Below are 13,381 nucleotides of genomic sequence, written 5' to 3' on the forward strand. Positions count from 1 at the left end.
CCACTGAAATAGCTCCAGAAAGCTCAGATAACATACACATGAAGATTGTGAGCTGTAAATACAGGATGTCCCATTTCCCCTATTTCCCCACCTATCAATATTTACTGATCTCTCACTATGTGCTACGCCCTTATTTACTAGGGCATGAATGTAACCATGGGTTGTCTGGCTCCAAGGCCTGACTGTTCTACAGTCTAGTGTAATGCACTGATGGGCTTTTGTTTCATGTTGCCATTTATGTGTGAAGATGAATTTTCCTTTTTTAGACACAGCAGAACCATGCACCAAGGAAACCAAACTACTATCTCTGGATTCTTCCTCCTGGGACTCGCGGTGGGGTCTGAGCAACAGCTGCTCATCTTCACACTGTTTCTATGCATGTATTTGGTCACTATGTTGGGAAACTCACTTATCATCCTGGCTATTATCAGTGATACTTACCTCCACAGCCCCATGTACTTCTTCCTTGCCAATCTATCCTTCGCTGACATCTGCTTCACAACTACCACGGTCCCTAAACTGCTGGCAGACATTCCAAGCCAGAATCCAACCATCTCTTTTGCAGGATGCCTTACGCAAATGTATTTTTTTATGCTCTTGGTGGACCTGGACAACTTTCTTTTGGCAGCTATGGCATATGACCGATACATTGCCGTGTGTCACCCATTACACTATGTTGCACTGCTGAGTCCCAAGCGCTGTGCCCTGTTGGTTGTGATTCCATGGGTTATCTCTAATATCGTCTCAGTGCTGCATCTCAGTCTGCTAAGCCGCTTGCCTTTCTGTGATCAGAGAGTAGTCCCACACTTCTTCTGTGATCTGGAACCCATATTAAGGCTTGCTTGCGCAGACACTCAATTCAACAACTTGCTTATCTTAGTTGTTGGGGGAGCAGTCATCTTCATCCCCTTTAGTTTCATTCTTGTCTCCTATGCACTTATTGGCACTGCTGTGCTTGCTGTACCATCGGTGAAAGGAAAGTGGAAGACATTTTCTACATGTGCCTCCCACCTCTCAGCAGTGTCTCTCTTCTATGGGTCTATTGTTGGCGTCTACTTTCTTCCTGCTTCCAGCTACTCAGCAGAAAGGGATAAGGTAGCTGCCATAATGTATACAGTTATAACACCAATGATGAACCCCTTCATCTACAGCCTAAGGAACAAAGACATGAAAAGGGCACTGAGGAGGCTACTCAGCAAAATACATGTTTTTTTGAGTTGGTGAAATCTGCCTTATAGACATTTTTATCAGCTTTCAAAAAACTGAATAGGCACAGAAAGGATACAGGGCCTTAGGCTACTCCATACCGTTAGCAGTTTCCTTCCCATCAGCTTCTTAACTTCAGTTCTGTCCCAAGATTCTAGTTCAGAGACAACTCATCATAATGAAAAGAATCACAACAATGAAACTAAACAATAATACTCCTTTATTTTGCTTCACAGTCTTTGCTGCTTACATAAAGAATGTTCCTTAAATAAATTCATGAATGTATAGTCAAGACTTATTTTTCCACCTAATTTTTGGATTGCATTTTCTTTCTCCTTCAACTAGAATTTATATAGTAAATTGTAAATATTAGCAAAAAACAGAAGAGAGAGAGGGAAGGAAAGAAGAAGAGAGGGTAGATGGGGAAAGAGAGGGAATGAGTGGAATAAGGGGGAGAGAAGAGAGGAGGGAAGAAGGAAGGAAGAAGGAATGGTTATTACTTAAAATACCTTATGGATGAAAGAATGCTAAAATTACAACTTCCAAAGAATTATTTTCTAACTCTTCGAGGTAAATATTATGGAGTTCTCATGTGCTGGGTAAGAAAAAAATGTGTGTACTAAGAGAAGAAAGTGCAGAGCCAAAACATAGCAAGGGTCTAGTTTTCCTCACGTGCCCTATAGAGGCTCTGTATCAATTAAAATCTGCAGTCCTGCAATCATGACTTCCCCCCCACAGGACTGTGAGGCATCACTCACTATGTTACAACTAACCCTGGCACATATTCTATTGTAGCTACTTGAACATTTTCTCGTTCCTTGAGCAGTCTATGAATTTGCAGCACTCTAGTCTTTGTAATGTATGTGCTCTCCTTGAAATGTGTTTCACTCTCTTTCCAAAAACATCCAATGCTGTCTCTTTGGTTCCATCTCATTTTTCTCACACGTTCCTAGGTATAATTACTGTTTTCTCTTTGTAGTTCATATGAACTTTATTTTTTAGTGTGTGTGTGTGTGTCTTTGTGTGCACATGAACTAAACATTTGCTTCCACTGACTTATATTTCCAGCCGCTAGAGCACTGAGCAGTACACACTCTATAAGCATGCTATATTAATTCACACAAGGGATTATATTTAGTAGGATTTTTTTTAATGTATTGTCCAAATTACTCTGCGGTCTTGGGGGTGAGGAGGATGATTCTGTTATATGAAGCTCTGTAGCTCTTTCCAGAAGGTGACAGCTAATACAGAGCAGGTACTCAGGAAGATGAACTGAAAAAGAATATTAAGGTTATTTTCTCTGCTAAATTTCTGTTAGTGATCCTTGACGAACTACCAGATCTTTGTGATCTTCAGCTTTCTTCTGGTACAAACTATGAATTAGTTATGGTAATGCCTATCCCCTATCTACCTCTGTTGACTATATAAAACAATTAGTAATGAAAATGTTCTGAGATACAAGACTGTGGAATTGGCATACTAGATAGATATCAATATTGACTTTTATTGCTGTTTGATCACAGCTTGTCATTTTGGAGAATAGCTTCTCTTGTCCCTAACCTTCCCTAAATCATCTACTTTCCTTTTTATAAACTAAATTATTTTTGTTTCAATTTATGTGTATGTCTGCTTTGTCTTCATGTGTGTCTGTGCATCACTTGCATACCCGGTGCCCACAGAGGACACATGAGGGCATCAGATTCCCTAGAACTGGAGTTACATATGATGTGAGCCAAGATGTAGGTATTGGTAATTGAACTCACACCCTCTGTAAGTATAGCCAATGTACGTTTGTTTATTTTTTATTCATTCTTCTCTCATAAAATACATCCCAGCAACCTCCCTTCCTTTCAAAACTCCCAGTCTCCCCCAACATTCCCTCTCCCTCAGAACCACTATTCCTCCATTCCCTTCAGAAAATAGCAGGTTTCCCAGTGAAATCAATTGAACACCATAGCCAGTTCTCTTAATCACTGATCTTTCTCTCCAGCCCACAACTACTACTATTCCTGTTGTACTGTAAACAAAAAATATTTGAAATCACACACACACACACACACACACACACACACACACACACACACACACGAAATGAAGTTGTCCTTTGGTTCTTTCAATGAGTATAAGAACTTTCAATGAGTATAAAAATATAAAAATGGATAGTAGGACAGATGTTGTATGGATTAACAGGGAAAGACTACTGGGAGCTTAAAGCTTAAGCAGAGATGGGAACATGGGGTGTGAGGGAAAGGAAGGGTAGGAAATGGCTTAACCAAAACTAAGAAAGGAGAAGGCTTCTGAAAACTCACTAGTTCATTAACTAATTTAAACTATACACTTTAAAAAAGGGAGTTTGACCATATGTACCAAACATTACTGAAGAATATTGTTCCTGTGTGTTAGTAAATGAGAAAGTCACTATCAGTCACATGTTATATTATAAGCAATCTGTCAGAGAATCTCAAGAAGCACCAATAGCCAGATAAGCCATGTCTATAGCTCTTGACTGCCTGCAATAACTATAAAAGACCCTATTGCTGAAAACACTATATATTTTGGTTGAGTACACACAGAAATCAGTCTTGAAGTGATCAGAAAATCTCCCTGCTGGTTAGCTTTCATAGTGAAGGAAGGTGCCATGCAGGCTGCTTTGAAAGGAAAGACATCAGTGGCATTATCCAGCCCTAGACTCTGCATGCTACACCATTGACACATACGGCAGGATATGTCCACTGGTGCAATAATGGCAAGACTGCTTATAGGACTTACCAATTACTCTCTTCACTGGACGTGAACCCTAATCCATGGGAAGAAATTTATACCTGGTTTCAGAAATGTGGCCAAAACCCATGGCTAGGGATATCATAGATTCTAAGGGAGCATTTATTGATATTGTTTTGATAAATGGTATTGCTACCAAACTGCCTTCTAAACATTTATGTTTATATTCATAGATTTGTGTTGCTCCCAAGTTTAGTCAAGTGTGCTTCTTATTGCAATGTGTAGAGGTTAATTTAGGGATGCATTGCCATTCAAAGTGCTAAAAATTAGTGATTATCATTGCTCAGGTGTATGTGGGATATCCATATCAACACCCACACCAGGCTCAGGGAACATAGTGGAAGAGGATGCAGAAAGAATGTAAGAGTTGGAGGATGAGCAAGAGTGCTGTGAAATGCTCTCCTCTGGGCATGACATGAACTCACAACATTAAAAGTTTATCCACACAAGATCTGCATGTGATCTAGCTAGTTAAAAATTCCAGCAGAGAGTGGAGGAGTTCCTGAGGTTCCACCACTATCCAAGGAGCTGTTTGCAATTGATGGCTACTGGGAAAGGGAGAGGTAGTTTTGGAGTGTGTCCATTGAAATATTGTCATTGCCCCAGTGGATGAACCCACATCCAAGCATATATTGGAAAAACCAATTGAACACATTGGGGTTCTATCATAAACAATTTAAAAATTGTCTTTAATATCAATTCTCAAATGGCAATAACATTTTACTTTTGCTATAGTAAAATATTTTTAAAATAAAAAAACAGAGAAATACTTGGTATAGAACAATAAATTGCCTGTATACTGTTGGTTGTGGTACAGTCATGTAATCTCAGCATTTACATTACAAAGCCAGGAGGACTGTGAGTTTGGAAGTAGCCTGGGCTACATAGTGAAACCCTGTCCCGCCAAGGACTAGGGATGTAGCTCAGCAGTGAAATGCTTTCCCATAATTCACAAGACCCTGGGTTTGATCCCTAGAACCACATAGAAAAATTAACTCTTTGCCTATAAGTTCAATATTTTGGGAAAAATTTTGCTAAGTCTGACTCATCTCATTCCAAATTCAGTGACTCTTCATCATATCTGATTATATGCATGAGCAGAAACAAATTTATTTGTAGATGAGGTCAATGGTGCTCTATAAGGTATTGATAGAAATTCCTCAAAAATATAACAGGGCCAGGGGATTGGAAGACAACTCAGTGATCAAAGGCATTTGCCACCAACCTGAAAATCCAAGGTCATTCCCTGAAACCCACATGGTGGCAGGAAAGAATCAACTCTTGCAAGTTGTCTTCTAACATAAATACACTTCTCTCTCTCTCTCTCTCTCTCTCTCTCTCTCTCTCTCTCTCAATCTCCCTCTCCCTCCCCCTCTCTGTGTATGTATGTGTGTGTATGTCTGTCTCTCATTGCTTGTTAAATTTAACTTAAAAGCTACACTAACTGACATCATAGAACCTTTATCCAGTAACTGATGGAAACAGATGGAGAGATCCACAGTCAAGCACTGGGCTGAGCTCCTGGAGTTCAGCTGAAGAGATGGAGGAGGGGTCATATACACAGAGGTGGGGGGGTCAAAAGCATGATGGTGAAACCCAGAAACACCTAACCTTCGGTTGTGGGAGCTCAAGGACTCTAGACCGACAGCAGGGGAGCCTGCATGGGATCTAACTAGATCTTGCTCAGCCTTGATGGGGGGAGGGGGTGGCATGGGTACTTAGTCCTGCCTCAGCTAAATGTGCCAGGCTTTGCTGACTCCCCACGGGAGGCCTTACCCTTTATGAGGAGTAGATGAGGTGGTAGGGGGGGAAGTGGGAGGAGAGGGAGGAGAAGACAGAAGGTGGTTGGTATGTAAAATGAATAAACAATTTTAAGAAACTGCTCTGTAATTTATTCACATTTCTCATTTCTTTACATGCTTTGTCTTCATTTGTTTGTTCTGGTTTTTTACTTTCCTTTAAGAATTCCCCTGATACTTTCTTGAAGGATTTGGTATACTGATATTTAACTCATTCAGCGTTGATATTTCCTGTTGATGTTTTAATATGTTCTGTGGTGATATCTTGCTTGTACAAATAAAGCCTGTATGAAGGCCAGAGAATAGAGCATGCCACTAGCTAACCATAGAGGTCTGTATATCTGTACATACAGACAGGAAGTGAGATAGCTGGGTGGAAATAGGATATAAGCAGGGAGAAACAGAGACTTGCTCTCTTGTCTGCAGAGACCCTAAAGAGGTAAGGTGTGGCTGTGGCTTGCTCCTTCTCTCTTATCTCTCAGCATTTTCCTCTATATCTGACTCTGGGTTTATATTATTTGGACCAATTAAGACTATGAGAGCCAGAGGTATTGGAGCAAGGGATGAAACTGTCTTCTGTGCATGCCAGGACTGACTCACTAAAGAACACACACACAACTGTAGTTGCCTGCATAAGATCAGCACAAGACCAGGCCTGTCAAAATTCTAGCAAGAAGGAGGAAGACCTCATGAGTCTCCACACATAACTGAGAAGTTATTGATATTTGATGACTGCTAGGGCAGTGAGGGTCAGGTTGTTTAATGGATGTGGTCCCTGGTAGATCATCCATGCTCTGGCAAAATGCCCTACACCAATGCATATATAGGCAGCCATAATTGGAACTCAGTTGGGCATGAAATAAGAGCACTTAAAGTTGCAAAATGTATGGAAAGTTAGGGTAGACCATGAAGGAGTGTGGGGTGGTGGAGTGTGGAATGAATATAACGAAAATATATTGTATGCATGGTTGACATTCTCAATGAATTAATAGAATATTTTTATAAATAAATAAATATACATCTTGGGAAAGGGCAATATTTTAGCAGAAGTGTGGCATTGTGTAAAAAAGTAGTGTATGAACAAATGTGGTATAGTATAGGACAGAACATTTCAACTTCATAGTCATGGTGAATTACTCAGCATTTCATCAAAATGACTCTATCCCCAAGTAAAGAAAATGCCAGTTTGAGATCCTGAGAAGGCTTAAACCACTGGGTCCCAAAGTCTTACAGGGAGCTAAAGATGTAGGCACTATGTATGTGTAACAGGTGTTCATATGTTTTACAGCATGCACTCTTTACCTTGTTCTGATCATCTTTATTTCTTTTTTTTCTCATTTTTTTTGTTTATTTCATCAATTCGGTCTTGAGTTTGATAATTTCTTGCCATCTTTTTTTATTGTATTAGTTCTAGTTAGGGAACAAGCTTATTTCAAGTCCCTTCTCCCTCTCCCTCCCCTCACCCCCAACATTCCTCCCCCACCCCCAGCCCACCTGCCATCTTCTCCTTTTGAGTGTGATTTCTTCCTTTTGTTCTAGAGCTCTTGGGTGTACTGTTAAGTTACTAGTGTGATATCACTCCTAATTTTTATGTAGGCATTTAGTGTTATGGATTTGTCTCTTAGAATTTCCTTCATTGTGTCCATAAGTTTGATTATGTTACATATTCATTTTATTAAAGTCTAGAATGTCTTTAATTTCCTTCTTCATTTCTGTCTTGACTCAGTTAATAGAGAGTTGCTCTGTTTCCATTAGTTTGTAAACTTTATGATGTTTCTGTTTTTATTGAAATCCAGCTTTGATCTCAATGATCAGACTTTTTTCTTTTTTATCATTTTTTATTTGAATTAGAAACAAGATTGAATTACATGACAATCCCAGTTCCCTTCTCCCTCCTGTCCTCCCCTACCACCCCCCAACTAAAACCCTACCTATCACATATCCTTTCTTCTAATCTACACCTGACTCAACCTTTCTGCTCCCTCATGTCCTCTGCATCCTTCCTCTTCTTCCCTTCTCATTCTCATAGCTCCCTCCCCTCTCTTCCCATGCTCTCAATTTGCTCAGGGGATCTTTACCTTTTCCCCTTCTCCAGGGGACAAAGTTTGTCACTTTTAGGGTCTTACTTGTTTACTAGTTTCTCTGGCAGCATGGAATGTAGGCTGGTAATCCCTTACTCTATGTCTAAAATCCACATATGAGTGAGTACATATCATGTTTGTCTTTTTGTGATTGGGATACCTCGCTCAGAATGGTTTCTTTGAGTTCCATCCATTTTCCTGCAAATTTCAAGATTCCATTGTTTTTTTTTTTTTCTGCTGAGTAGTACTCCATTGTGTAAATGTACCACATTTTCTCTATCCATTCTTTGGTTGAGGGGCATCTAGGCTGCTTCCAGTTTCTGGCTGATCATCTTTATTTCTAATCTATGACTTCCTTCAGGATGGAATAGTTTACATGTGTGCCACTATCTCATTAAAGAATTCAAATCATGTGATGAAGGCAAGGTCCTTGATAAATTTCTATGGAAGTTTAATAAGAAAAATAATCATAACTATGCACCAGCATATAGCAAATACAAGTGAATTAGAAATTGCTTAAAACTGTAACAATTTGTATCAATGTAATAAACATATTGTTTATTTTTGACAAGTTTTGGGCTATTGTCTTAAAAATCAGGCTACATGTATAACCGGTTTGAGAACTTATCAAAGCATCTACTACACATGAAATATATACTGTCCTATGTGGAAATAGGTGCTCAGGGAACTATTGTTTTAAAACAATGGAATGATGTGTTTCATGTGATACACCAAGTTATTGGTTATTATTATTATTATTATTATTATTATTATTATTATTATTAGACCAAAGGAGTACCTCTGATCCAGACTCCTAGAAATAAAGACCTACAATCTTCTATTTATCAAGATTTGATACTTCAGGACAATACCTCAACATACATGATAATGCCTACAGATATGCATAGGTGTACATAAAAAAACTCTAACTGATGCTATTTTTACCTGTGTGATGTTTTCATTTTGAGCTAAGAAAATGTTACAGTTACAGAGAAATATGTACAAAAGAAGCACAGCATGATTTCAAAATTCAGTAACAAAATCTATTTTATCTGGGAATTCATATGACCACTGAATCCAAGTTTTCCATTTTGGGGTCTCTATTTTAATATATGAATTCCCTTTCTTAGGAAACTTTGATTTTTAGCATGAATCAGTATTGTCTCATTATTTGACCACTGTATGTCTCCTCCAAATATCCTTTGCAAGTGTGTGTGTGAGTGTGTGTGTGTGTGTGTGTGTGTGTGTGTGTGTGTGTGTGTGTGTGTGTGTGTAATCAGTCATTGTCTCAAGGTATAGGTCAATAATTTAGCAAAGACACTGATCTTTCTTCCTCTTGTGTGATCTACGTGGTGACACTTTTTGTTCATTGTTTCAACTGAATGCTAGCCTCTAGAATTCCTTACTTAGAAACTTTATATCACAGGCGTATACATGGCCCTGTCATCAAGTTTTCTTACTATCATATACAACTAGTGACTATGTGCAAGATCAATTTTGATCTTTCTGCAAGGATACTCAGATTGAATCATTCAGTTTTCAGTTTGTGTTTTTGTTTTTCTTTCATTGAGATAGATTCAACCATATGAACGTTCTGTTGATTGATCTTTCTACTGGTGGTCCTTCCTGCCTACATAATCATCATTGCCACTCTCTTCATTGAAAAGTCTCTGGGTTGCAGTTAAAACCAAATTCTTTCCCTGTTTTTTTCTTAATACTTAAGTGATTTATTCTCTTCTGTGGGCTCTTCTATCTTTCTCTCTTTCCCTCTTTCATGTGTACACACACACACACACACACACACACACACACCTCCCAAAACATTGTTCTGACTATTCTCTGGACCAAGATCAAGCCATGTCTATTTTGTATGTATTACCAATATTTTTGTTAAATTAAATTTCTAAAGTTTAAGAATATTAACAAAATTGGCATGAAAACAGACAGGTAGACCAATGGAATTCAATGGGAGACCCTGACATCAACTCACATACCTATGAATACCTAATTTTGGACAAAGAACCTAAGAATATAAAATGGAACAAAGAAAACATATTCAACAAATGGTGTTGTTAAAACTGGCTGTCAAGATGTAGAAGAATGCAAATAGATCCATTTATATTGCCATGAACAAAACTCAAGTCAAAATGTATCAAAGACCTCAATATAAATCCATCTACACTGAATCACATGGAAGAGAAAGTGGGAAACACACATGAAGGCATAGGCATGGGAGACCACTTCCTAAATAAAACACCAGTAGCAGAGAGACACTGAGAGCAACAATCAATATATGGGACCTTCTGAAACTGAGAAGCTTTTGTAAAGTAAAGGACACAGTCAACAAGACAAAATGGCTCCCTATAGAATGAGAAAAGATCTTTACTAACACCACATCTGACAGAGGGCTGATGTCCAAAATATACAAAGAATTCAAGAAACCACACATCAAACCACCAAATAATCCAATTAAAAAATGGGATACAGATCTAAACAGAGAATTTTTTTTCTTTTTCTCTCCTCTCTTTTCTTAATTTAAATTAGAAACAATATTGTTTTGCATGTCAATCCCAGTTCCCTCTCCTGCCCCTCCTCCCAGGTACCCCACCGACCCCCAACCCATCCCCTTTCTGCTCCCCAGGGAGGGTGAGGCCTTCCATGGGGAATCTTCAAAGTCTGTCATATCATTTGGAGCAGGGTCTAGGCCCTCCCTAGTGTGTCTAGGCTGAGAGAGTATCCCTCCATGTGGAATGGGTTCCCAAAGTCCATTTGTATACTATGGATAAATACTGATCCACTACCAGAGGCCCCATAGACTGCCCAGTCCTCCTAACTGATGCTCACATTCAGGGGCCTGGTTTGGTCCTATGCTGGTTTCCCAGTTAATCTGGGGTCCATGAGTTCCCTCTTGTTCAGGTCAGCTCTTTCTGTGGGTTTCTCCAACCTGGTTTTGACCCCTTCTTTTCATCACTCCTCCCTCTCTGCGACTGGCTTCCAGGAGTTCTATCCAGTGCTTAGCTGTGAATCTATGCTTCTGCTTTCATCAGCTACTGGATGAAGGCTCTAGGATGGCATATAAGGTAGTCATTAATCTCATATTTGGGGAAGGGCATTTAAGGTAGCCTCTCGACTATTGCTTAGATTGTTACTTGGTGTCATCCTTGCAGATCTCTGGACTTAATTAGTCTATCACAAGATTCAGCAATTCCACTCTTGGGCATATACACAAAAGTTGCACATTCATATAACAAGGACATCTGTTCAACTATGTTCATAGCAGCATTATTTGCAATAAGCAGAACATGGAAGCAACCTAGATGCCCCTCAGTTGAGACTAGGAAACAAGGAGGATCCTAAGAGAGCCATACATGGTCCCCCAGAGAAGGGGAAAGGGACATCTCCTGAGCAAATTGGGATCATGGGGGGAGGAGGGAGGGAGGAAGGAGAAAGAGGAGGGGAGAAGAAGAGAGGGGAGGAGGACATGAGGGATCAGGTGGATGGGAGGAAAGGTAAGTGGGACTGGAATGTAGCATAAGTTTGTTTTTAATTTAAATAAAAGTCAATAAATAAATATATAAATCGGATGTAATGTGAACTTTCTTCCACCAGCCTGGTCCCAGAGCCCCATGAGCCCCAAATATACACACAAGACTTATATTAATTATAAAATTGTTCACCAGTGACTAGGGTTTGTATTTGGCTAGTTCTTTTTAAATTATTAACCCATTTTTAATAATCTAAGTATTTCCCCATGGTCTTCTCTTACTAGAGAAAGGGTCTGGACCTGATACTCCTCTTGAGTCCTACATGGTGACTCTCAGCATCTCAGCAGAGAAGAGAGGAGAGAGATTTCCTGTTTGTCCCTGTTTATACCCTGATTCTGCTCAGCTATGTCACTTCCTGCCTGGCTGTACAGACCTCCAGACATCTGTGGTTAGCTAATGGCAGTTTCTGTCCAGATATGTCACTTCCTGTGATCACATGACATCTCCTTTCTGCCTATACTTTCCAGAACCCTCTTTGTCTCCTAGTCCTAACTATCATCCTGCCTGGCCAATCAGTGTTTTATTCATTAACCAATAAGACAAACATATACACAGAAGAACATTCCATATCAATTGACCCCAAAGGAAAGTTAACCAGATAACACTATGTGATATTTAGCATCATTAGTCTGTAGTTTGGAAGAAATATCAGGTCAGGTGTTGTGGATCCATTTTCATAGACTCTATCAGGAGCACCATGATAGGACATCCTGCCATGAGCTACATCTTTAAGAATGTTCACAAGGCAAATTACTGGTTGTCAATGAGCAATGATCTGGACTCTATCAGTAACTTCTTGGGTATCTTTCCTTCTTTGTTCTCAAGATTCCCTGTGTGCAAAACAAGATTAATACACATACTTTCAAAGGTGGTTTATAAACTTAAAATTCTAGAATTCTGTTATATTTCTTGATGAAACATTGATAACTAACTCAGATGCTTAACAGTAACTCATAATGTTTGCAATTAAAACCTAAACAAAACTCCAAACTTCATTAGAACACTTTGAGACCCGAAGATTTTCTAAGATCCTGCTAGGACAACAAAACTTATGACAGGAATAAGATCTTAATGAGTATGTCATTCTCTTAGCACCTAATATAGTCTTTGTATATTATATAGCACTGTATATTATCTATAATCTTACTTCAGGAGTCATACAGAAAGCAAAATAAAATGTCAAAGTTCATTCAAAAATATACCACAAAGTAGTTGCCTTGGCTTTACATCTTTTCCTTGTTATTACACAATAAAATAAAGGTCTAGAGAAATAATATTAGATCAGTAAGGTTTATAGGCAAGAAAATATTCTTCACTTCTCCCTAGTGAAGTGGAGGTTTATGAACCACTCACTGAATAGATATTTGAACTCTAAATCCAGGTTAACTTAATAAAGTCCATGTTAGCATATCTGTAAATCCAATGGTTCTTGAAATTCACATCCACAAGAAAGTATGTGTATGTGGGTGGCCTAGAAAATCTTGTTAATTGGGATTTTTAAAGCCACATATATATTTAACCACAACGTAAAAAACAACCAATTCTAAGAGTAGTATCTCTGTGTTTAAGAGTCTTCATACTGGTGAGAGTATTTCAAAAGTATGAAAACAAACAAAATGCTTGAGAAAACATATAAAACAGTTCTGTTTAAAATGAGGTAAAAGTTATGAATCTAAATTTGACAAATTTTAAATATAGAATGTGAATGCTAGAAAGGAACGTTTTGAAATAAATCTTTTCAAGAAAATGGGTTTGGCAAAACTCTACAAGGTTCATTATAAATACGGATACACAATACACGTGGGATCCAAAAAAAATAGAAAGTTAAAGTCACTCCTACTTATACAAGAAAGAACAATATGGTAGACACTTAGGAATAAAGAACAACTCAACTATCCATTAAGAGAATCAAAATATCCACAGAAAGGAATTAACATGGTCAAAGGACCACCCACGGCCAGTCTGGTAC

General features: G+C 38.7%; 1 protein-coding gene across 1 annotated transcript; it reads left to right on the plus strand.

The window, feature by feature from the left end:
• Window positions 1-225: 225 nt before the first annotated feature.
• Window positions 226-1,224, plus strand: LOC100770369 (olfactory receptor 1468). Its single transcript, XM_027433529.1, has one exon. It carries the CDS (start codon window positions 226-228, stop codon window positions 1,222-1,224), a length of 999 nt encoding a protein of 332 aa, XP_027289330.1.
• Window positions 1,225-13,381: the final 12,157 nt, after the last annotated feature.

The sequence above is a fragment of the Cricetulus griseus genome, chromosome X, assembly GCF_003668045.3.
Source record: "Cricetulus griseus strain 17A/GY chromosome X, alternate assembly CriGri-PICRH-1.0, whole genome shotgun sequence".
Lineage (NCBI taxonomy): Eukaryota > Metazoa > Chordata > Mammalia > Rodentia > Cricetidae > Cricetulus > Cricetulus griseus.